The sequence below is a fragment of the Mangifera indica genome, chromosome 6, assembly GCF_011075055.1.
Source record: "Mangifera indica cultivar Alphonso chromosome 6, CATAS_Mindica_2.1, whole genome shotgun sequence".
NCBI classification, from domain to species: Eukaryota; Viridiplantae; Streptophyta; class Magnoliopsida; order Sapindales; family Anacardiaceae; genus Mangifera; species Mangifera indica.
Window position 1 is genome coordinate 2,952,301 of NC_058142.1, and position 25,309 is coordinate 2,977,609.

General features: G+C 37.6%; 3 protein-coding genes and 1 non-coding gene across 7 annotated transcripts; 2 read left to right on the forward strand and 2 right to left on the reverse strand.

Annotated features, from left to right (window-relative positions):
* Positions 1-3,515: 3,515 nt before the first annotated feature.
* LOC123219338 (probable ubiquitin-conjugating enzyme E2 24) lies at positions 3,516-11,852 on the forward strand. 3 transcript variants are annotated; one of them, XM_044641233.1, is made up of 12 exons: positions 3,516-3,910; positions 4,580-4,740; positions 4,839-4,907; positions 5,147-5,498; positions 5,764-5,801; positions 5,917-7,360; positions 8,328-8,444; positions 9,033-9,467; positions 9,564-9,627; positions 10,303-10,442; positions 10,714-11,025; positions 11,323-11,852. In XM_044641233.1, the coding sequence occupies exons 6-12, from the start codon at positions 5,921-5,923 to the stop codon at positions 11,563-11,565; spliced, it is 2,751 nt and encodes a 916-aa protein (XP_044497168.1). In that variant the 5' UTR covers positions 3,516-3,910; positions 4,580-4,740; positions 4,839-4,907; positions 5,147-5,498; positions 5,764-5,801; positions 5,917-5,920; the 3' UTR covers positions 11,566-11,852. The 3 variants fall into 3 exon arrangements, with proteins under 3 accessions (XP_044497168.1, XP_044497166.1, XP_044497167.1); XM_044641231.1 differs by adding an exon at positions 4,060-4,203 and having other exon boundaries at positions 4,580-5,498; XM_044641232.1 differs by lacking the exon at positions 3,516-3,910 and having other exon boundaries at positions 4,568-5,498.
* Positions 11,853-13,675: 1,823 nt separating this feature from the next.
* Positions 13,676-16,875, forward strand: LOC123219146. Its single transcript, XM_044640908.1, has one exon. It carries the CDS (start codon positions 13,763-13,765, stop codon positions 16,676-16,678), a length of 2,916 nt encoding a protein of 971 aa, XP_044496843.1. The 5' UTR covers positions 13,676-13,762; the 3' UTR covers positions 16,679-16,875.
* Positions 16,876-17,855: 980 nt separating this feature from the next.
* LOC123219145 (callose synthase 11) lies at positions 17,856-24,405 on the reverse strand. Of its 2 annotated transcripts, none has more exons than XM_044640906.1 (2): positions 18,917-24,405; positions 17,856-18,192 (listed from the first exon to the last, which is right to left on the reverse strand). In XM_044640906.1, the coding sequence occupies exon 1, from the start codon at positions 24,267-24,269 to the stop codon at positions 18,924-18,926; it is 5,346 nt and encodes a 1,781-aa protein (XP_044496841.1). In that variant the 5' UTR covers positions 24,270-24,405; the 3' UTR covers positions 17,856-18,192; positions 18,917-18,923. The 2 variants fall into 2 exon arrangements, with proteins under 2 accessions (XP_044496841.1, XP_044496840.1); XM_044640905.1 differs by having other exon boundaries at positions 17,856-18,102; positions 18,917-24,403.
* LOC123219848 lies at positions 21,190-21,268 on the reverse strand. The gene has a single exon (XR_006502927.1). It is a non-coding gene; the product is annotated as a small nucleolar RNA J33 (small nucleolar RNA).
* Positions 24,406-25,309: the final 904 nt, after the last annotated feature.

Here is a 25,309-nt window from a genome sequence, read left to right on the forward strand (position 1 = left end):
TTTAAAAATTTAAAAAATTATTTATTTATTAAAATTATTATTTTAAAATTTAACAGATGGATGATTATTTAAATTTTTGAAAGATAATAAATAAAAATGTAAGAAATAAGGAAATTTTGGATGCACGAGAATAAGTCTTTTGGACTAATGTTTATTTTTTTCCATAAACTAATACAACTAGTTATTCTATAAAAGACATCCACATCTTCGAAACTAAAACCCACTCTCACTTTCCATATAAATTTACTTATATGATTATGCTAATGGAATTCAATTCTAATCCAAAATAGTTTCTCCACTCTCCACCTCTGCCAATTTTAATTTTCAAATGAGTAGTACTATATGCATAAACAATAATATGTTATTATATGATTGAACAGTTAAAAATTAAAGATAAAATAATATCCAATCACATTATAACACATCATTATATTTGTATAAAATTACGTTCATAACATTATTGTTTTCAAATAACAACTATACTCAATTATCTTTTTGCATATTTAAACAATTACACAAAATTTGGGGTTCTATTTGTTTATTTTTTCAAAGTATACATTTGAGAGTGTTTTAGGCAATATTAATTATCTTAACTTCATATATTAAATTTTAGGCCAAACGACTATTTCCCACCCAAGGTTTAGCGTTTTCTCAAAAGTCCCCCCTTTGACTATGGAAACACCAAACACCCACCCATGGCCAGTTAGATTTAACCAAACCCTAACGGTGGTAGGGGTAAAATCGTCATTTTAGCTATAATATTAAAAATAAACTAAAATAGAATCTAATTTTGCCCCCCTAAACTTTAAAAACTGAAATTTTCCCCCGCCTAAGTTTTTAAAAAATGGCAGTTTCACCCTAGGGTTTGGTTTTGAAATCTCCGGCGACCTCTCCGGCTCCGTTGCCGACGGCCGCTCCCTCCGGAAGCAACCTCTCCTTCCGGCGATCTCTTTCCTCCCATTTGGAGGTCCGATCGGCGCCTGAAGACGCCGTGGGAGACGAAGACTTCGTCGGGAAGACGAAGTTCTTCGTCTTCCCAGAAGAAGACCTCTGGGAAGACGACCGTCTTCCCAGACGAGGACGACGGCGTCGGCTTCGTCTGGGAAGACGAAGAACTTCGTCTTCCCGACGAAGTCTTCGTCTCCCACGGCGTCTCCGGGCGCCGATCGGACCTCCAAATGGGAGGAAAGAGATCGCCGGAAGGAGAGGTTGCTTCCGGAGGGAGCGGCCGTCGGCAACGGAGCCGGAGAGGTCGCCGGAGATTTCAAAACCAAACCCTAGGGTGAAACTGTCATTTTTTAAGACTTAGGCGGGGGGAAAATTTCAGTTTTTAAAGTTTAGGGGGGCAAAAGGAGATAAAATTTTTAGCCGTTAGGGTTTGGTTAAATCTAACCGGCCATGGGTGGGTGTTTGGTGTTTCCATAGTTAAAGGGGGGACTTTTGAGAAAACGCTAAACCTTGGTTGGGAAATAGTCGTTTGGCCTAAATTTTAACCAAATTATCTAAGAATTTCTCTATACTTGAACAACATAATTCATGAAGAGGACTCTCAAAATTTTTGAATGGGGGAGAAAGAACTTGGATTTTGCTGATGCAGAAACTAGAATTATTTATGTGTCTCCCCAGTTATAGAAAGGATAATGTTTTGCTAGCTGATGCATATGCTTAATCTCCATATGAGTTAAACTGGGAATTATACCGTAAAGAAATGAGGACATCTTTCTGTCTAAAAGGAAGATGATTGTACAGAATCAAGCTTGGCGAAGACTCTACAAACACGAACTTGCATTGCATATCTGAAAGGTCTGTATCTGTAATGTATAGATGTAGAAAAAGTGTTACTGGATGACAAACAGCGCTGCATGGGGACACTTGCTGCTGTTGAATAGATCATTTGATGTGATAAGAGCAATAGACAATGGCGCATTGGCAGAGAGAAAGAGGTCTCAGTCTTGGTGAGCATAATTAGGAAGGCACTTTTCTGCCATTTTGTCAAAATAAAGAGTGATTATTCCACTGCATACACTGTCTTATCTTTGTGCTCAATACTGTGCTCAATTCTTGCAATGGTGCCTTTGAAGCCCTCAATTAACAAGATTTTTACATATTTAAATCTCTGTGTACTCGATATAGCACATGCCAACAGCTTCAAAAAGTTAACTTCTAAGTTGTTTTCATTTACTGGGTTTAAATTTATTGACAAAACCTAACCCATGGTAATCACCATGAACGTATTTAGATTAGTGCAAAACACTATTCCACTATGCTCAAATTCTGAATTTATCTCTTATTTACATTCGTATTTTTGTTAGTCTTTAACTGGAACTTTTGACTACTACTTTTACCTTTGGGATCTAGTGGTTACTTAACAAAGAGTCGGTAGGGATTTATGAGGATATGACACTTTACAGCCCACCAAGAAAGTAAAATTGAAAGAAACTTTGGAGAATCAGGGGGAAAAAAGACAGTTAGGATTAGGAATTAGTCATTTTCAAGCAATACTTTTTAGTATATATTTGTATATCCAACTAGATGTAGTGTCTGTAAGTGGGGGTTAGACTTTATCACTCTTTTAAAGATGGTGCTTAAATAAAGAACAAACTTATTGCCCTTTCGTCGTCTTCCACACCATTCTGATGGGCAGTAGACACATTTTGTTTATAATGAGCAAGCACAAATTGCACCCACTCCAATTCCAAAAACATCGTTGTTTATATATAAAAAAAAAAGGCAGAATAAAGCTGATGCTAGAAAACACTTTCTGGTTTTGTAGATTTGGAAGCCTTTTTGTTGCTTGCTTTTTAAGTGTCTTTTAACAATACTGGTAAGACATGATCTTCAGCTGAGAATCTGAGAAGCGATGCCTTTGCATATTCTGTTTCTTTACTCAAATATGTGGGACAAATCAGCTAACATGTGCCCGCAAACAAACCCCATTCCATTTCAGTTTACAAATGCAATTAAATTTTGCTTTTGATGATGTGAGTTGTTCACACATGGATCAAATGTGCAGCAATTGGAGAGGTTTTGATTTTTGTTGCATGCCATGTGCTCTTTTTCTAGGCAAGAGCAGGTTTACAGAATCATATTTGCCTTTAAACCAAAGTCTAATTGATGAAATTATGAAATCAAGTAGCCACTTTATTGTTTTATATTCGAATCCAACCGAGATCGAGTTCATCTAAATTCATTTTTGCCAAGTTTTCTTCAAAATTATTTTAATTTGATTTGACACTTTAATCAAATAAAAAATAAAATAAAATAATATCATTTTGATGTATTAATTAAAATAATGTTATTTTAGTCAATTTTGATTAAAATTTTTTAAGCTTACAAGTTTAACTAATCAAATACTTTCGAAGTGAAATTTGAGTTCAAATTAGAAATTATTTAATATCATTCAAATTAAATTTATTTTTGAATTTGAATATACTACTCCAAGACTGATATTTTAGAAGACCAGAATGGTTGAGCAAGATCCATACGGTAATTGTCTGATACTGTTGGTATATTCTTTCCCTTAAAATTTAAGACATATACGTAGTCTTTTTCTACCATATCCAACGGCGATGTGAAATCACTATCACGCAATACAAAACCCGTCTGCCAAGCAACTGGAGACAGCAGGGAGAGAGAGAGAGAGAGAGCGCTAAGTCTGTGCAGGTGTGCAATGTGTTTAAGCTTCGTTAATGGCTTGACGGGTGAGATTCAGGGAGGAACTCCAACTCTCTGAATTTCCTACCTCTTTCTTTTTTTTGTTTTGCTGTCTTTCTGTTTCTTGGCTGTCAAACAACTTCAATAAAGTGAGAGAAAATCTTGGAAATGAGTTGTAATCATTGAATTCTGTTCTGGGTCGATTCTGTTTGATCAACAACTCATGTAGTCTCTATGTTGCTTTCTGCTACAAATGGTACGCTCCTCGCCATTCAGTTTCCTGCTTGTCCCTCCTTTTAATTTCACGTTTATTAGTTTCTTGCCCTTCATGTATTGAGTTATCATGTTGTCCCTTTTTGTCTAATCTTACAAGACTGTTTTGAGCATGTTGTTTATGATTATCAGGGTGATGATTTTGAAAGAAATAGTCTTTGGAGTGCAAGTTTGTAGCTTTAAAGTTCGATAGAAATAGATGGAGGACGCAATTTCAATCTTTTGGCACCATTTGTTTCTGTTCTTTCTCTTCCTAGTCTGGTTGATGTTTTTGTGGTAAAGTTCTGTCTTGGATATAAATTTTAACATGTCTGCCATAATATTGATTGTTTATGAAATTTTTGTTCAGCATGAACTTAATATACTACGGAGAAAGAACTTCTAAGGAGTTTGAATTTCTATGGTAATGATTATGTCAAATTTACTTCAATGCAATTCATGTAACTTCGATTCTGTTCTTTGATAGGAAAGTCTACAAAGTAAGTTTAAGCGTAAATTACCTTACATGTTTTTATACTGAGTATATTTCTGTAAGAAAGGTTGCTGGAATTTCAGTGGTTAAAATTGTATTCTCGTATTCACCCCTTTCTGTTATCTATTGAAAGTAAATAATTTTAACACAATATTGAGATTAGATTAGTTTTTGTTGCAGATTCAATGAAGATGTTATATGGGTTAAGAGACTCACTTAAGTCAAAGAAAAGTGCTGATTGAATAACTCTTTCTGAGGGATCATACAATACATGGCCAAGCTTTATATTACTCAAGTTGTTAGATATGCTGCTGATTGACTGTTCGGTTGGCAACTCACATGTGATTAATTTTGATGATTTCAGATATTTAGTTTAGTCGTTACGCAGGATCTTGTGCCAGTGCATCATCCACTGACAAAAACTTTGGCTTCATTTTAGGGGCAAATCTCCTTTGGCAATATAAATTTGGTGCTTTACAGTAACCTAAATATTCAGATTCTGGCTAAGGTATGGAAGCTTCTAGAAAAATCTTCCAAAAGTGTTTTTTCCAGTAATGGATCTTCTTTGGAAAAATCAAGTTTAGACTTCCTTTGGTTGGATGACCTTCCTTGGCAGTGGTTAATCAGGGAGAAACCATTTTTCTTTGAAAGTTTATTACTTGTTCGTCACTTGACCCTCACTGCAAGGCTGGTCTCTTTTGGCACCCTGAGTTTCAGTCTGACCTGTGGAAAAATCCTATATTGCAGTTGTAGCTCTTTGATAGTTTTGCAGTTTGGAAGTCTCCCTCTGAAGTTTCTTCAATTGGAAGCTTCAAGTCCTTTTTGGGCAAATCTCCTTTGGCATTTGGAGTCCTTAGTTGACTCCAGTTTTCCCTTCGAGGGCAAATCTCCTTTGGCATTAGATCTCCAATTTTTGGGGTCAAATTATCGTTTGATACATCGGCTTATCAATTGGAAGATCTATTATTGTTGGCAAAAGATTATTAATAGTCCTGTACTATATTTTGGAATCGACATCAACTAGATACCCTTATTGTAACACACTTTAGGGACTCACCATTGGAAGATTCAATTCCTTCAAGAGGGTGCAAAGTTGATGGTACGTCTCTTCATCCTGCCTCAAATTATTTTCTTTTCTGGTTTTGTACTAAGATTTGTCTATTATAGACCCTAGGTTACTCAATGTAGCTATAATGAATTGAACATCAGTTCAATAATAGCTGTTAGTATCTGTTCTTTTCTCCTATTAAAATTAGAATTTCATGCAGGTTATGTGCTTTCTTTTAAGATCTTGTTTTCTGTTGAAAAGTCTGCTGTAATTCTGAGTATAGAATAGCTAAGTATTTGAGCTAATTCTTGAACAGGAAACATCAATCTGGTTTCATCTGCATTGGTGACAGAGGTGAGAAATTTTGATTGATGAGCTATGCAATTAAAGTTTCCTCCAGCACCACCTTCTTTCTTTTCCTTCTAATCATGTTATTTATGTAACCTAAGAAACATACTTTGTTATGCAGTTAAATGATGGACGTGCTACTTAGTGACTATGATTGGGAGAGTTTCAGTGAGAGTGGGAGTAGTGATGGGCAAGAGGAACTTGATACTTGGTATGGTGCGCATGCTAGTAGCATTTTGTCAAGGTTGGAGGAGAGCATTGGGAAAATTGATGACTTTCTTTCATTTGACCGGGGATTTATACATGGGGACATTGTGTGCCCTGTTACAGACCCATCTGGACAGATGGGAAGAGTGATTAATATTGATATCCTACTGAATATGGAGAATATGCATGGGAATATTATGAAAGAGGTAAGTTCCAAAAATATTTTAAGGATCCGCTCCATTTTGGCTGGGGATTATGTAGTCCAAGGTGCATGGCTTGGCAGGGTGGACAAAGTGATTGACTCTGTAACTGTTGTCTTCGACGATGGGACAAAGTGTGAGGTCACCGCCACAGATCAAGAAAAGCTCTTACCTGTTTCCACCAACAACTTTTTTGAAGATTCACAATTCCCTTACTATCCTGGACAGAGAGTGATGCTTAGGCTCTCCAGTGCTTCCAAATCAATTAGATGGTTATGTGGCACCCAGAAAGAAAATCATGTTGAGGGAACTGTTTCTAAAGTAGATGCAGGTCTGGTGTATGTGGATTGGCTTGCCTCTGCTCTCACAGGTTGTGCTTTTAGTTTACCTTGTCCCTCACGCCTGCAGGACTCAAAAAACTTGACCTTGTTGTCAGGTTTCTCCCATGCAAATTGGCAGCTCGGTGACTGGTGTATGCTTCCAGTTGCTGATTGCAAGGGTATTTTGGGGCCTTCTTGTATCAGTGCTTCTATTTGTCACAATAAGAAATTTAAAAGAAGAAACCTTAGCTTGACTCTGGCAGAAATTTTTGTTATCATTAGGACAAAGACCAAGGTTGATGTGGTGTGGCAGGATGGTAGCTATTCTTTGGGAGTAGACTCTGCCACCCTACTTCCTATTAGCGTTGTGAATGCTCATGAATTTTGGCCTGAACAGTTTGTACTGGAAAAGGGTATTTGTGATGATCCACATATAACTAGTAGTCACAAATGGGGGGTGGTGCGGGGTGTGGATGCTAAGGAAAAAACTGTAAGGGTACAATGGAAAAATAAGGTCAAGAATGAAGCAGCTGAACCTGTTGGAGATTGGATGGAGGAAACTTTGAGTGCCTATGAACTGGTTGAACACCCAGAATTTTCCTTCTGTTTTGGTGATGTTGTGTTTAGGTTGGTCCATAACCAGTTTACTAATCAAGCTGATATAGAACATAAAAGCTCTGAAATTGGCATGGTTAAGGAGGCTGCTTTGGGTGGCCAGAACTATGTTTGGGATAAGAATGATTGTCCTGACAAAGGTTACCTGTCTTGCATTGGCATCGTAATGGGCTTCAAAGGTGGTTCTGTGGAGGTGAGATGGGCTGCTGGTTTTACGACCAAGGTAAGAGAAATTTGGTCATCCTTATGGTTTAATTGAACTTGAATGTGGTTTGTTTTTGTAAGAATTTCTAATTAATTAATTATTTTTGTGGACTATGCTTCCTTTTCCATTAGGTGACATAGACATTGTTATGAGACTTTGGAGTTAGTCATGGCCTAGTGCAGTTTGCATTTGACTCCATGATTAGGTGTTAGGAAATTTTTCTCAAAAGTATCTCACACAAGATTTATTTATCTTCTGGCAAAAGTAAAATGGAAGTTTAAATTCTATTTTACTATGATAAGAACTCACATTAACATAATTTAATATGCAGCGAACGATTGTAATCTGGCTGTAATCTGGCCATACTTGTGTGCACCATCCTTTTTCTTGTTCAAAGACTACTTTTAGTAATTGTTATCTTGCACAGCTGACCTTATCATAGCGTAAGAAATTATTATTTTGCTCAGCTGGCCTTGGGGTCCATAGACAGTAGTTTTAATTTGTGAAGATTACTATTTAATCTTAAATTATTTAGCTTTGCTTGATTCCATTATCCTTCGGCATTGCTATTGTAAATCATTCTACCTAGATCTTATGATTCCATGATTGTTGTCTTTCAATGGGTAGTGCTATTTTGTGTCAATAGATGAACACACATTTTTCAATTCAACTAAACAAATATAGTTTACTTGCTGGGTTATTCTGCTCATCAATCTTCTTAGGGGTGGATAGTTGATAACATTTTGTTCAGGATTGATCTGTCACCCACCCTTGTAGGAGTTATGGGATAGATGCCTCAGCCGTCCCTTGTGAGTCTAGCATAGGATCTAACCTTCAGCAACCATCAAACCTGTATGATAGCTGCACTACGTGGCAGCTACATAAGAAACTTGTTTCTGGTTTACTGTGTATTATAGCTTTTGCATCACTGGGTAGTGTTGGTTAAAAGTTCAGCATCCTTAAATTGATATTTGCAATGTTACAGGTTGCACCGAATGAGATTTACGGGATTGATAAATATGAAGGTTCTGCTTCACCTGTGCTCCATGAAGAAAATAATGAGGAATTGAATCAAGAGGTGCATGACAAAGAGAAAGTAAAGGTAAAATATCTCTCTTCATCTGTGACACGCATCTACGCATGTATGGTCAGAGAAAATGGCAGTCAACTTCTTATTTGACAGCTCCAATGTTATGAAAAAAAGTTGGAGAAGTCTGTCACTTATCAAAACAAAGAATGAAATGCTTGTAATAATTTTGTGAAAATTATGGATTGAATATATTGACAAATGGCAACTCTATAAAATTTACAAATCTTGTGAATGGTTCAGGATGTTTACTGAATATTCGTGGCTTCTGGTTATTTATTTATTTTTTTTTTTATGAATGGTAAATGATACAATTAAGGCACATTCTTTCTGGAAAATAGGATTTAGAATCTAGAACCTTTCTTTGAGTCAGTTAGCCCTTTCTTTAATGCAATAAAGTTTGATTCATTACAAGTAGCAAAAGAAATATATTGATAGAAAGCAAATCATGGAAGCAGCCACTTTGACCTAACCTATCATAAACACTTACTGACTACATTTTCTTATTTATGACCATGTATGTTTTGGTAGTTCAAAAATAGCTGGCAGATAAGCTTGCATTTGCCCATAACAAGCTGAATAACTGCTGTATTTTATCTTCAGAATATGTCTAATTTGGATGTTGCTGGTGAAAATTGCAAAAACTACCCATTTGAGTTTAGTTCCTTTTTTCTTCCTCGAGCTGCAATCGAATTTTTCATGAGCATTGTAACAAGCCTGTTTGGATCCCGATGTTCTACACCACTATCATGCCCAGCATCTTCTGGTCTTACATCTGGAGATACAAATGAATCTGAGCTTCTCCTTAAAGAGGAAATATCTAAAACTTGTGATAACTTCAGTGAGCCGCATCTAAGTGAATTGCAAACATTCGGACAAACAAGTTTATGTGAGGAAGTTGAGGATAATCAGGAGAAAGATGGTTTCCAACTTGCAAAAGCTTGTCAAAATCAAGATCACTTTAAGCAGTTTGATATGGTCAGTGACTGCTCAGACCACCACTTTCTTGATGCCAGCAAGGGTTCTGCATTATCTCAGGTTAGAAACATGACTGAGTTAAATCAATATCATAACAGTTAACAGAATCAAATAATCAGGTTTAATCCCGTCTTATCTCCTTTGTATCCTTCATAGGTGAAAAGAACGTGGATGAAAAAAGTTCAGCAAGAATGGAGCATTTTAGAGGAAAATCTTCCTGGTTAGCACTTATTATGTATATTCTCTACTGTTTATTAGATCATAAAGTATTTTTTCTATTTCCCTTAAGAGTTCATTTCAGTTGGACAATTATCTAAAATTAAACAAGTGAAACGCAATACTTTGTTCACCAGTTGCTGTTACTTCATGGAGATAAATTGACAATTTTGTGGGACTTTGTAGCTAAGTCAAATCAAAAAATAACTCCATGAAAGTTACCTCGCTTTGTTTTACATTTCTTCTGTTTATTCAGTAAAGAATTCCTCTCTTTCCCTCAAAAACTACAGAAAGAAGGAAAATAATTCTTGAAAAACATACTTATTATTTTAGGAATATTGGAACTATTGTTATTCTGTTTATATATGGGGTAAAAACAAAAAGCGGTCAAGTTCTACTTCTGAAAAAGGTGAAACAGTGATTTGCAAACACAAAAAGCGGGGGTGAAAAGGATGGGGGAAGGAGGAAGAGAAATAAACAAGGTCCTCTCACCTTGATGCAATTTTTGGCAATATTGTTAAAGAAGAATAATTGCAAAGAAATTATTTTAACTAGAAGTAATACCAGTTAATAATATTTTTTATCTTTTTGGTTGCTAAAAGCTTCAGAAAATCAAATGCTAAAAGATGTCAAAGCCTTGTTGTTTGGCTGTGTCTTATAAGACTGGTTTTTTAAACAGAGACAATCTATGTGCGTATCTATGAAGAGAGGATGGATCTCTTACGAGCAGCCATCATTGGTGCACCTGCAACTCCATACCATGATGGCCTCTTCTTCTTTGATATATTTCTTCCTCCGGAGTATCCTTATGAACCGCCTGTAAGTTTTATATGTAACTTTTTCATGTGTTTGTCGTCAATGATTTTATGCTTAAACAATTGATGCAGATTTGGATATGCAAATTTAAATAGTGCAAAGACTATTGTGTTTGACTATTATCATATAGTGTAAATCTGACTTACCAACAACTTTAGCATGTCTGATTTCACCATTTAATAGAAAAAGTCTGTACACATCCCACTGTAGAATATTAAAGTGACTGTTGTTTGGACTAAACTTATGGAGTTATCTGAACATAATATTTATGCAGTTGGTGCATTACCATTCTGGTGGACTCCGTGTTAACCCGAACTTGTATGAGTCTGGAAAGGTCTGCCTCAGTCTCCTCAATACTTGGACGGGGACAGGCACTGAAGTATGGAATCCAGGGAGGTCCACGATTCTTCAAGTTCTTCTCTCCCTCCAGGCTCTTGTACTCAATGAAAAACCTTATTTCAATGAGGCTGGATATGACCAGCAGGTAGGAAGAGCTGAAGCAGAGAAAAACTCTGTGGGTTATAATGAAAATGCCTTCATTGTTACTTGCAAGTCAATGCTTTACCTCCTCTGCAATCCACCCAAGGTAAGGTCTTAACTTTGGAATTTTCCAATTTAGAATTGCAATTCTTTTCTTCTTTTTTCAATTGCTATGTTGGTCATTACTTCTGATAATTGGCTCAATTCTATTTGTTAATTTACATTTTCAGAGAAACCACACAGAAACTGTTGCCATTTAGTATATAGAACATATTATATCTTAGCATTTGATAATTAGAGAAAAAAGAAACTGGAAAAGTGCCAATGGACAGAAACTGATGCCATTTTGAACCCTCGGCTATGTTTTGTCTGGTAAGTTAATGTTTGATTTTTACTGAAGCAGCATTTTGAGGTGTTTGTGGAAGAGCACTTCATTCGTCAGTCCCACAATATTTTATCAGCTTGTAAGGCATATATGGAAGGAGCTCCAGTAGGATGCGCTTTTGGATGCAGTGACAATGGAGAAAATTCTGTGCGATCTTCTAAGGGTTTCAAAATCATCCTTGCAAAGTTATTCCCAAAGCTCTTGGAGGCATTTTCTAGCAAGGGAATTGACTGCAGCCAATTCACTGAGCCAGAAAATTGAATATCCAGCTAGTGTTCAAACAAACACAAATCATCTTATGGAAATAGTCCTGCATTGTATAATATGTAAGATATCAAGCCATGCTTGGTAAAAAAGACCAAGCTCTTCTGGTTTTACAATTGCCAGATTGTCTCATGAAACTGGTTTGAATAAGCTTGTCAAAAATCACAAGCATGTTGTGGTGATGTAATGTATAATAGAAGAATGGTTGCAGACTACAATGTCTGTGAAGACAATGCCTACAATGTGAATATGTAAAATATCAATATATGCTTTGAGGGTTTTAATCTTGTGGTTTTATTTGTTGTTAATTAGGCATTTATTAAAATTACAAAAATAGTTTCAGAGTATTTTTTTCAGGAATATTTTGTGGGTGAAGGGATCCCAAGAATGGCAATGGAACTTCCCAATTCTAGTGAGAAAAATTCACGTTGTGGTATGGCTTTGTAGCAATAGAAGAATCAGGGCAAAATATCATTCACTAACTTCCCAATATTGACCTAAAGGGATAGTCTAAGTGAAGAGAAAGATTTCTCTTAAAAAAAGATTAGAGTTTAAATAGTATAAATGTCAGGTTATAAATAGTTTAAGGCCAAACGACATTTCCCACCCAAGATATGTTACAATCTCAAGTTTTTACCCTTTAACTATGGAAACATCAAACACCTACCTATGAGTGGTTAAAATTAACGGTGGTAAAGGTAAAATCGTTATTTTCTCAATAATATTAAAAAATAAATTAAAATAGAATCTATTTTTGCCCCCCCTAAACTTTAAAAACTAAAATTTTTCCTTAGCCTACGTTTTAAAAAATGACAGTTTCACGCTAGGGTTTCTTTTTGAAATTTTTGACGATATCTCCGGCTCCATTGCTGACGGCCTCTCCCTCCCGAAGTATTCTCTCCTTTCGACGATCCTTTTTTTCTCATTTGGATGCTCGATCGATGTCTAAAAAGCTTTGGGAGACGAAGAACTTCGTCGGGGAAGACGAAGTTCTTCGTCTTCCCAGACAAAGACGAAGTCGTCGTCTTCGTCTAGGAAGACGTTTTCTTCTAGGAAGATGACCGTCTTCCCTCTCATGTATGTGAATATGAATCCATCTTCTTTTTTCTCCATAACCAATCTTCTCATTTATGATTAACATCTTTTGGAGTCCTTCTTGAGCGAATAGATTTCTATCGAAAAGTAGAACATCTTGTCAAAGTCTTGGCTAATGATTTTGATTTTCAGGACATCTTATGCTTGTTCAAGGATCCGTTCATGCATTATGTTAAATATAAAGGAAAATCTATTATGTCTTCAAAGGATACACGTCTTCATCTGGGAATCGTCTTCCTAGAGGTCTTCTTCTAGGAAGATGATCGTCTTCCCAAACAAATACGACGACTTCATCTTCATTTTCCAAGGCTTTTTGGACGTCGATCGGGTGTTCAAATAGGAGAAAAAAGATCGTCGAAAGGAGAAAATGCTTTGGGAGAGAGAGACTATTGGTAATGGAGCCAGAGATGTCGTCGAAGATTTCAAAACGAAACCCTAGGATGAAACTGTCATTTTTTAAAACTTAGGCTGAGAGAAAATTTTAGTTTTTAAAGTTTAGGGGGGTAAAAAGTTATAAAATTTTCAGACGTTAAGGTTCTGTTAAATTTAACTGGTCATGAGTGGGTATTTGGTATTTCCATAGTTAAAGAGTGAAAACTTGAGATTGCAACATTCTTTGGGTGGGAAATAGTCCTTTGGCCATAGTTTAAGATTGATTCATGATGTGTCACAATAAAACACACCTAATTTATTGATAAAATAATATGATGTTAATTAAATTACATTATTTTAGTGTGATTTTAATTGTAATTGTCATTGATAACATTCACAGTTGACGATTATTTTAATTATTTTAATTTATTTTTTTATAATTATTAAATATATATTTAATAAAATTTGGAAAGATATAAGAGATATTTTTGCCATTTTAATATATTTACCCAAAAATTAACTAAGTCCTCAAAATTGGAAAGCAGGGTTTTGAAAGTATGGGTGAAAAATGTGATTAGGCTAAAAATGGATGGTGAACAGAGATCCTCCGTTTTGTAAATGAAATTTTATTACATATTTTTTCAGTACCTTCTTGGAGAAGCAGACACACAGCCATCTATAAATCGAACTCGATCGTGTTGGCGCAATTTCTCACTCTCTCTCGTGAATGGAACCGAATTCCAGTCCTCAGCTTAACCCATTAAACGTAAATCCTTTCAAAACACAATTATGCCTTCAATTTCTCGTCCTCTTCACCATCTCCTTCCTTGTAACATTCGCCAACTCTTATATTTCAAACCCACCAATCCAATACTCCAAATATTGTAGTCACATCGTACCGGAATCTCCCCTCGACCCCACAAACTCGTTGTCGCTTTCCTCCTACGCTTCTTCTCTCCAATTGTCCACTGCTTTTTTCTCCGGCGGTGACCCTTATTTCAATTCTAGTCAGCACGACTGGCCCAATTCCGTCGCTTTTCGTCCCCTTTCTCGCCGCATAACCGTTAACAATACTGTCTTCAGTGTTAGAGCTCGATTGAGTCTCGTGGTTCCTACAAAATATGACCCTAATTTGGTGGGGTTCCGGAACTTGCGGCAGATTAATTATCGAGGACCGAATAATCCGGTGCGGAGAGGTGTAGCTGTCTTCCGTTTAAGTGGATTCTGGTCGGAAGCTGATGGGAGGCTCTGCATGGTTGGATCGGGGTCGAGTCGATTGAATTCCGGTAAGTTAGAGAGGTTTAATGTTGTTCTGAAGCTTAATTATTCGAAACATTTGAATTTGAGTGTTTTTGATAGTTTGGTGAGTGGGGTTTTGGAGAGTGCGGATGTTGAGAGTAGTGGGAGTTATTTTAGGCCGGTTTCAATATTGGGTGTGGCTCAGTTTAATGATAGAAATTACGAGTTTAAATTGATAGATAAAGAGAAGGGTGATGAGTTTGTTGATGGAAATGATGAAGAGAAGAGTTTATCTCTTCATGTTTTGGATAAAGGTGTATGTTCAATGCTAGGCTTGTATAATTTTAACTTTGACTTGGAATACAGTCGTGATTGTGATAGTGATAAAGTTAGTTGCAATCCTCTTAAAGGGATTGTTGGCCATGCACCAAGTGTGATGCTTTTTAAAGGCATTAGGTGTGTGGATAACCGGAAAATGCAGATATTATTGGGCTTTTGGAACTCTACTTTTATGGGTGCAAGGTTTCCTTTTGATCCTCGCACCACAATGATTGCTGAGGCGTCATGGGATGAGAAGAGGAACCAGCTCCATGGTGTTGTGTGTCGAATTTTGAATTTCACAGAATCTTTGACAAATGCACACATTGGAGATTGCTTGGTTAAGTTGAGTTTGAGATTTCCCGCAGTTTTTTCCTTAAGTAATCAAAGTTTCATTCTTGGTCAAATTTGGAGCAGCAAAAGGGAGAATGATCCAGGATACTTTGGTAAAATAGGATTTGGAAGTCATCAGGAAGTATTAACAGGTCTTCCAGGTTACAAATACCAATATACAATGGTTGATATTGCAAAGAAAGCATGTGCAAATAAGCATGGATTCGAGCACAAGGGAAAAACATACCCCAATGGGCAGTCTATAGACATGAGGTTTGATATGTCAGTAAGGAATATCGAAGGACAAACAGCTCATGGTTTTTCTTCTCCGCTTTTTGTAGGTGATGAGCTATATGAACACTGGTTACCTCAACACCTACATTTGCCATCACCACTAAAGCATGCTGCATCTGTTTTACAGCCAAGTAACCAGAGCAACATACTGAACATCAGCTACAAGATGAGCTTTGCTCCTGCATTTCATTTCAAGTTAGGCAATGATGAGATATCTGAAAAAGTTGAACTTTCAGCTGAAGGAGTTTATTATAGGGATACAGGTGTCTTATGTATGATTGGATGTCGGAAATTGGGATCAAGTCATAGTCAAGAGAAAATGGCAAAAAATGATTCGCTGGACTGCAAGATTGCAGTTAATGTCCAATTTTGTGCACTGGATGCAGAGGGCAGTGAGAGTGTCAGGGGGACAATTGTTAGCACGCGGGAGAAGTCAGACCCTCTTTATTTTGGACGTCTTCAGTTGTCTTCAAAATCAATTTACACTAGCCAAGCTAAAGAATCCATTTGGAGAATGGATTTAGAGATCACTATGGTTCTGATTTCTAATACACTTGCATGTGTCTTTGTGGCCTTGCAGCTGTTTTATGTGAAGAAGCATCCTGAAGTGCTTCCTGTCATATCTATTGTGATGCTCATCATTCTTACCCTTAGTTACATGGTTCCCTTACTGTTGAACTTTGAGGCCTTATTCAAGACAAACCGTAGCCAGCAGAATGTTTTTCTTGAAAGTGGTGGGTGGCTTGAAACAAATGAAATAATTGTGAGGATGGTAACAATGGTGGCTTTCCTTTTGCAGTTTCGTCTTCTCCAACTCACATGGTCTACAAAGCAAGGCGATGGAAGCCAAAAGGACTTGTGGATTTCTGAAAAAAGGGTTTTGTATGTATCTTTACCATTGTATATTGCTGGGGGCTTGATTGCTTGGGTTGTGTATCAATCAAGGAATACTTACCGTCGCCCATTCATAATAAATCGCCATACTAGATCTAACCTGTGGCCCTCGTACCAGCAGCATTCTCTCTGGGGTGATCTTAAATCTTACGTTGGCTTGGTACTTGATGGCTTTTTGCTCCCACAGATATTGTTCAATCTGTTCTTTGACTCAACCGAGAAGGCTCTTGCTGCTTCCTTTTACATTGGAACCACTGTCGTCCGTCTGCTGCCGCATGCATATGATTTGTACCGGGCTCATAGTTCTGCTTGGTACCTTGATTTATCTTACATATATGCAAATCATAAATTGGACTTTTATTCGACAACCTGGGACATTATAATACCCTGTGGCGGTCTGCTGTTTGCTGCCATTATTTTCTTGCAGCAGCAATTTGGTGGTCGATGCATTCTTCCCAAGAGGCTTAGACAGAGTTCTCTGTATGAGAAAGTACCAGTAGATAGCAGTGTGGAATTGCAAGCGGAACAAATTCGGAAAAACTCTTATAACTCATTTGACTTATAAAGCCCATTAAAGTATATAAATTAACTGTTCCAAAGATTTATGCAATGTTATTTTCTCAGTGGCTGAAGCTCTTCCGATTTGGTAACCAATTTTGAGGACCGGTGCTGTTCACTTTGTTTCATTAAAAGGCATGATTGGAACTTGTATGCCATGATCAGCTTGAAATTGATATATTAATTTCCTCAGTTTGAGCTTGACAAGATTTGTAAAGTGGAGGCTGAAACTCTGCTTATAAGTTGACTTTGAACTAAATTTAAGTGAAACTCACACTTGGATGTTTTAATTGGTTCATTTATGAAAACAAGTCTAATCTTAAGTTTGAACTTAGTCTATTCAAACTTAAAACTCAATTAGATCAACCTTATTATGATTCAAGTTTAAGTAACTCAAATTGAATCTAATCTTATTTATTCACAAATTTTCGTAGGTAACTCCAGAAATGTAAAAGGAGTGATTTTGATATTGGTTGGTGACTTGGTGTAGAGGAAAAATTGAATACAAGACCCAAGCTAAATTTCTTGTTCTAAAATCTATTTGGAGAGCCATAATAAAGGCTTTATAAAACCATCACCATGGCTTTGATGGTTCGAGTAAAATTCAGGGATCCTAAGCATGGATGAGAAGAATGATAGCCTCATAAAATCTTGAACATCAGGGAGTTTTTAGAAATGCTTTTGAAAGCATGCCAGAAAGGGCAATGTCTCTTGAATTGTTGCCACTTTCAGCCAAGTAGCATAATCAATTAGGCAATGGATTTCAGCGCATTTACACTTCTACTGCACTTCCAAGTGCCTTTTCTGGCATGTGGATTGCAACTCATTTATCTGGTCAATCAAGCAAAGCACATTTCCTGTAAATATTGTTATCAAATAAGAGCAATGTTATGTGTACCCATTTTTGATACCCAATTCATGTATACAATAATGTGTCATCATGTAATTAAGTGATTTTAAAACATATATTATCATATAATAAATAAACATCCAATCACATGATAACACCTTTTCTGTGTATACAAATTGTGTACCAAAAATGAGTACACATAGTTTTATTGTATCAAGTAAATATTTAAGAGGCCTCTGAAGAATTTAAGGCAGTCCTCTACATGAAAACATTGAGGACTTTCTCAAGTGCTTCAGAAATGGAATATTCATCTGCTCAGTTACAATATACAAAATAAAAGGAGCAACCAGCCAGCCAGTAATTTGATAATTAGTGGAAATGTCATAGCCTACTATTAGGAAACTACCAAACAGAAGCTACAATGTACAGGCCAAAGTATGTACAGAAGTTTTACTCTACCAACCACCAACTGTGCTATGCCAGTACAGGACCTAGAGCATAATACAAATTTTACCAGATAAAAAGACCAAAACATGAAGTTGAAGCAGAGATGATTGGATTCCTCATTGGCCATGTGATAACTGGATGACACAGCGAGACAACCGTTAAGAATGTTAAAGTAAAAACAGGCAGTTCATATATCTTAGCTAAATATAGTTCCACTGGACGACCTGGAACAATAAGCAGGAAATACTGTCACTTGGTACACAGTATAATAAGATTGCCAGAAAGATAACTCAAAAACAAACTCGATTTCAAAGTATATAGAGTGTTTTATATATGGAGTGTTTTGAAGTTGGTGGCAGAAATCAATAGAATAATAAATTTTATGAACTGAAAGCAAATGGGATTAAATTAGATATGCAATTTTAAACAAGTGTAAGGGCTAAAGAAAAAGTTAACTAAGATGGAATATAATCTAAAATGGAACCCTATCGAGGTCCTAAACAATGAACATTATGTGAATGGAATTAGCAGCCAATTGGATCCATCAATGGATTTCTTGAGGATTGAGATGTTAATATTTGGCTTCAACAGCAAAAACCCTAGTAAAACTCAACATCCTGAGACCATTCTTAGGTAAATTTTTCACTAAAACCAGTACTACAATCATCATTAGGTTCTTGCATTATTGTATCTTTTTTAAACCAATAAGGATCATGCTATAAACTAATTCCACTTGTGGGGCATGGTAAACACTTTATCTAGTGACAATTAATTCTAAGAAGTTATACATGACAAATCTTGATCATAGAATAAGCTTTAACTATTTCAACAGACAGTAAAACTTTCGTTAATACAAAAATTTCAAACTCACGTTAATTATAAAGGTGCTGAAGAAGAACTAAGGTTAATAGCTAGAAGTATAAGAAAATGAATGAGATAGAAAATTACCGAAAGTTCATACAGACTTTTTGCCAGAAACAATAAGAGAAATCTGTAGACCCCTGCTGAATGCTTCATTGAACAGTATCCTTGTCTGCATTGACTGCATTCCAGGCAACCATGACAAAAATGCCACAGGAGCCATGACAATCACTCCAAACAGTAAATCATACAACCGAGCCAAGGAAACAACCGTATCCCATACCACTGTGGACTGCAGAAAAGGCCTAAGAACCTGGGCGATCAATATTAGGCCCCATCCTGTGGGGATGAATGCTAACAGGCTGGTCAAAAGATCAAGAAATTGTAATTTAGTGAACTCCAGCAATAGGACAATCACTAGTATTACGAGTACAATGACTAGCAACTGAACTAAACGATAATAGATGTGATCCTTTGCGGCATATTTATTTTGAGCATATGCTATGATTACATAGATCCCAACTGCCACAATCATGCATATCCAAGACAGCAAGTAAACAACAATACTGGTTTGTCCAGCAGCAATGCGCAGCTGATAAACAACACCGTACTGAAAAAAGAAGAAACGAAGATCTAAAATAATCTCCAATAGCTTTCCCCAAAGACCAGTTGTCCTTAGATGGTCCTGTTCTTCATACCACCATTTTTCCCAACTCTGGTCTGCTCTCGTAAAAACCCCATTATACCATATCCAATTTAAAAAATCTTCAAAGTCATAGACAGTCTTCAGCCAGTCAAATCCAGATGGATTGAACACAAAGGGAGACATTATCCACGACACCACAAGGAACCAGCTTGAGATTGTCATGAGAATATAAACAAAAGTATCCTTAGCTAGGGGACTGTGGAAAGCATACACTATCAAAATAACACCAAGCTCAATTGCTTTCACAAAATGGCTTCGAGCAAACAGTCTATAGTTCTCAGAAAAGCTCTTATGCTGAACCACAAAACCACGCCCAGTCGCTCGGTACTTTGCACCACCATGAAGAATAGTCCGACCAAAAAAATGGGAACGGGTTCCCAAAGAGAATGTGTAAAACAATGATGCAAGTTGCAACTGCATAGTCAAGAAGTCCCAAACTGCAGGAAGAAACCCATGCTCGAGAGAGTTCTCCACAATCATTGGGAGAGCAGTGAACAGACCAAGTTGTATGATGAACTGCTGATTCAGAATTGCACCCATGGCACCATTGTTGGTACTATTCATGGCTGCATCCTCAACTCCACTGAGAGCAAAATAAAGACGGCTCCATAAAAACGTATACACAGTCAAAACCAGGATCAATGAGTTGAAATAGAACCCAACAGTTGTGTAGAAAAAAGAAAGCATCCGAAAGAAATCCAATCTATGACCCAAGCGGTATACATCTCTACTCAATACTTGCTCACCATTGCCACTAGCAACCTTGGCCTCAAACATTGAGATCTGATTCAACCCAACATCCCTTCCCTTTGCCACCTGTATATATTCGTGGTGTGTTACATTACCACTTCGCAGTGTGCAATTGAAGCCAGAAAATATATCCTCGCTTATATTGATCACTCTAGAAGCCTTGCTGATCCCACCACGAGGCAGGAACCAGAATCTATCAAACACATCTGGGTGACCATAGTGCATCCGCACCTTCAAAGGGTTTGCCAGAACACGCTGCCCCAGGGTCACAAAACTTGTTTCCTGGGCAGACATAAACCAAGCAAGAGAGGACACAGACCCAGAGAAGATATTTTCACGGACACCCAATATGGTTGGCTTCCTAATACCGTAATGATGATTGAATTCCTCCAACAAATTACGCATCTTCAGTGCCTCCTCAAAATAATTGTCTTGGTTCATGTCAATGGTTTGAACAGCATCCCCCCGAGTAAAGATTATAGCATGGTTTTGATTTTCCGGTTTGCCTTCCCCAAGCTTCAAGGGACCAGGCAACTTGATTCGATAGATCTCCACCTCCCTCTGCAGCTGCTGATCAAATTTAACAAGAACAGAGTAATACTCTACCAGATCCCTTCTCAAGTGAACCTCGTCAACATAGGCAACTCGGAGGGCTTCATTGTTTTTCAAAAGATACAAAATGTCCTCAGCACGAGGATCTCCCTTTGCCTTCTGTTGCCCATATACCTGGCAAGTGATCACATACGTGAATTTCATCAGGGCACTCCCATACTCGTGCCCTTTAAACAAAAGACGGACACCACGTCCTGGCACAAGGAGTTCATTTGAAGATTGTAACCTGGTACCATCTAAACCCCTGTTATGACTCCATGAACCATGAGAAGCTAAATGCTCTGAACCCATGCTGATGTCCATCTCTGATGCAGAATCAAGAAAAGCAAGCATCTTGAGAGCCCTGTAGTAATACATCATTCCCCTCACAGTACGAGATAAAGTCTGCCCCCTGTATGATGCCCACAGACGGAGATCCCTTGACTTTTCTGACCAGATTTCATCGTCATCCTCCATGCCCTCTCTGCGCATCCTTTCCATGAAATTCTTCCACTCGTCTTCATAGATCTTCTGCAGATAAAACAGGGTGGAAATTCCATCTTCATTCTCACTTCGAAGCCCCTCTTTTCCATACATCACTTCTTCATCATAATAAGGGGTTAGAACACAGAAGGCCAACATTTTCTCAACACGGGGTGCACGAGGCATGTTCATAAACAAAGAATTGCTAAAGAAAGCTAGACGCCGTCTTGCCTCAATATTCACTGGCACATTGTGCATTGAGTCTCTTGAAGAAAGAATTGTATGCAAACGTCGTAGCTGCCTACAGAAAAAATCATCTTCAGCATCAGGAAACCTCACAGCATTTTCAAAGAGCAATCCTTTGTCAGTGGCTGACGCTGACCTAGGAGGGGCCAGACCTTCCTGCCTAAGTTGATCAACAGATCTCTTCACCCTAGGGAATTCTCGAACAGAAAGTTCATATAAGGCCTGCAATACATTCACTACCTTGCTCAGATCCTTTTTTGGTTTCATCAGAAGCTCAACAAGGGATACCAATTTAGCATGAATTTCTGGGAGGACTGTCATCTTGTATGTCTCAGTGAACTTATCAACCTGCATATAGTTTTCCATCTCTGAGAAAATTTTTTGAATAATTTTATTCTCTTCTGTACCATACTCCACAACTTTGAGAAGCAAATACTTGATGGTATCATAAGCTTCAATGACAGCACACCGCCTGTACTCATTCTTGCATATCTTCAACCAAAGCCACCGATCAGGTGCAGCATCCAGCTCAGTTGCCTGACTGAGAGCAAGCAGCAGCTCATTGCAGAGGAGGATACATGGCCACCGAAGAACCCTAATATCCCAACAATTAGTTGACAGCTCCAAGAGCTCAAGTTCTTTATCACTTATAAGATCTTCCTCCCTGAATGTCAATATTATCTCATTCCAAATCAAGGCAAATCTGGTAGCTTCCACTTGGCTAGATTCAATCTTACTGTAGACCTTCCCAAGTCCATATCGCAGCTTCAATCGGTGAATTGCATCACGAAGCTTCTTCAACAATGTTGCCTTTGGACCAAATGCCTGCTCTTCTGCAATTAGGTTAAACTGCATGGCATTAGCAAAGAACTGAAACCTAAGCCTCAGCTGCTCGATATTCCTAATCTCACCCAAATGTGAGAATAACCCAATTGCTGCACCAACAACCGATGAAAATACTGAATACCAAATTTGTAGATCCATCAAATAAATTAAAATAACTGGAACCCACAACAAAACTACTGCAAGTCTGTTTGTGCTACTAAAAAATTCATGCCAATGGTAGTCCACATTCTTTACCCTCAAAAGTGCTCGGGTCGGGCCAACGAGGGGCTTGATCTGAAGAAAATAACTAAATGAAAACTTTGACAGCAATACTATAATCCAGAACAGTGTATACTTAATATTGTTAACCAGACCTTCCCTCAGTCCACGCCCCACAAAAATTCTAGTATGAAACCACCATGTCAACAAGTACACAAGTGGCCAATTCAACTCCTCTATCCAATTCCTTATCCAAGGCAAAACAAAAAGCACAAGTGCCATTAGTTCTGGTATAACAAACACAAACACAGCCTCAAGAAATTCCACAACCCTCCTATTTGCCTCATATGACCACCTCGTATCAGCATTCTTTTGACTCCAAATCCTCCCATAAAGAACTCCAAAGACAATAGTCCATGTCAAAGCAACAAGAGTTTTCAACACCATCCTCACACAAAGCCATGCTGTCTCCCTCGTAACCAAACTGTACTGAGTCCCAGCATCAAGTATTGACTGCAAAAATCTAAGTCCACTCCAAGTGATAAAAACAGTAAATAACTCAACCTGAACATCACGAGATTCCAATGCTTGCCACGGTAATCTGGTACCTGACCAAGCAGTAATAATAGAAGCCTGAAAAAACAATATCAGCAAAACCCAAAGCTTGTCAAAACTCCTAAAAATATTCCAAAACGATCTTTGCTCCACAAACCCCGTCTTCCCCACTCTTTTACGCTTACTAACCGTAGCAAAAAAATTACTATCAGTATTAATAGGCCACTTCAGCACCTTAAAGCATCTCCTACTCCAAAAATACTCATTTATATCATCATAATTTCTCCAGGCTGAGTGGGGGGCCGTCCCATTCCTACTATCCTCCACCTCAGCCTTAATAGTTTGATAAATTGGTGTAATCACATTCTTCAAAAAGGCGCAGTCCCCAGGATAATTAGGTAAAAATGGCTGACCGGTATTCTCATCAGGTTTTTCATCAAGAACATAGTTCAATTCCATAGCCATATGATGATAAATGTAACAAATGCATTCGGGTGCGAAACGTAAATTTGCTGACTCACCCCAAATTAGCAAGAAAAGCGAAACATAAAGAAGCTCTCTCCGGAGATTCTTTTCATCTCGGCGACTCGAAAGTTGGATTTGTGACTTACGTCCCAAAAACGAGCACCACGAATTGTAGTTGTAGAGCAGTTTCCGCCTGAAATTCCGGAGGATGTTGGGGTCCAGCATGCCCGGTGAAGAAGACCGGGACTGGAGACGCATTTGGGTGTTGGCCAAGTGAAGCACAAGGTGTTCCCTCTGGTTCCGAACGTTGTCGTTTTGAAACCCGAAGAAGCAACCCAGCCAGTCCAGAAGGTCCATGTTTTGAGGAAAAACCATGAATCGTGGTCTTCGCAGGTCACCCACGTTACGTAACGCCGCTGCCACAGCACGAACCTCCGGCCATCTTAGAGACGGATGGTCAGCTAAGAGGTCGTGGACTGGGATTATGTTGTAGACGGACGGCATTGGTGGAGGAACTGGTGGCGGCGCCGGCGGTAGCGGAGGCATGGCGTCAAGACCATCCCGGCCGCGCGTGGGGTATCCACGCTGTCTTAAGTCCATGCCCAGAGCTTCGCAATGACAGTAGTTTTGAATCCAGAGTAGGTTTGTTTACATTTTTAGAAGTGTTTCTTCTAATGAGCAAGAAAGAAAGGTGACGTTTGTGCTCTGAATCTGAATATTACACGAATGACCTGAAAAAGCACTTTGTATACCACACGAAAGAGCAAGAGCTCTGTTTCAAAATCTGAAAATGTTGTCACTTTCATCACGCGCGTTTTGGGAGGTGATTCCACGTCCTCAATCAGTGATGATACAATGATAGAAACTAGAAAGTAGCGCCCCAGTGGATCCCACCCATGATACGAACGATTCTAGAATCCTGTGAAACGACGACGTAGAGGGTGTAGTTCTTCAGACTTGAAATTGACCGAACGTTACCAGTAGGATTGCATTAAAAACGTAAGTGAAAGGAACTGCTATCAACTTTTTAATATATAAATGTTATTTTCTCAGATATTTTAAGTAATTTTAAATTATTATAATTTTATGATTTAGAAATGAAAAAAAAAATTGTTAATAATATAATTTTATTTAAATATTTTTAAGAATCACCTACACACTAACGGAAGGAGAGGAGAAACAAAAGGTGGTTGCTTTTGAGGAGAAAGGGGGAGAATATTTGTGTATTAAATTGGTGTTTAAACAGAAGCATGCGATGTGCTGATCTGGTTGGATCTATGTCTTGTTCTGTGACGTCTGGGAGGTCGTGTCATGGATATTATTAAAATTTGACAACTTTAGTGGTGACTGAAAATCGATGACCCATCCTATCCTGTTCCTGACCTTGGCTTTATATAGCATATTCTCTTTTATTTGATTTTTCTACAGTCAAAGGATTTATTTCCGTTCCAGGTGCGCTATTTTTCCAAATTGTTACAGTTTATTTTTAAAATTTTTAAATATTTATTTAAAAATATATATAACTAATTATTTTAAAAATAATATTATTATTTTATTTATAATATTAAAAATAAACTAAATTTTATTTTTATTTTCCTTATTAAAATCTAAAAAAATAAAAAAAATTAAATTAAATTTTA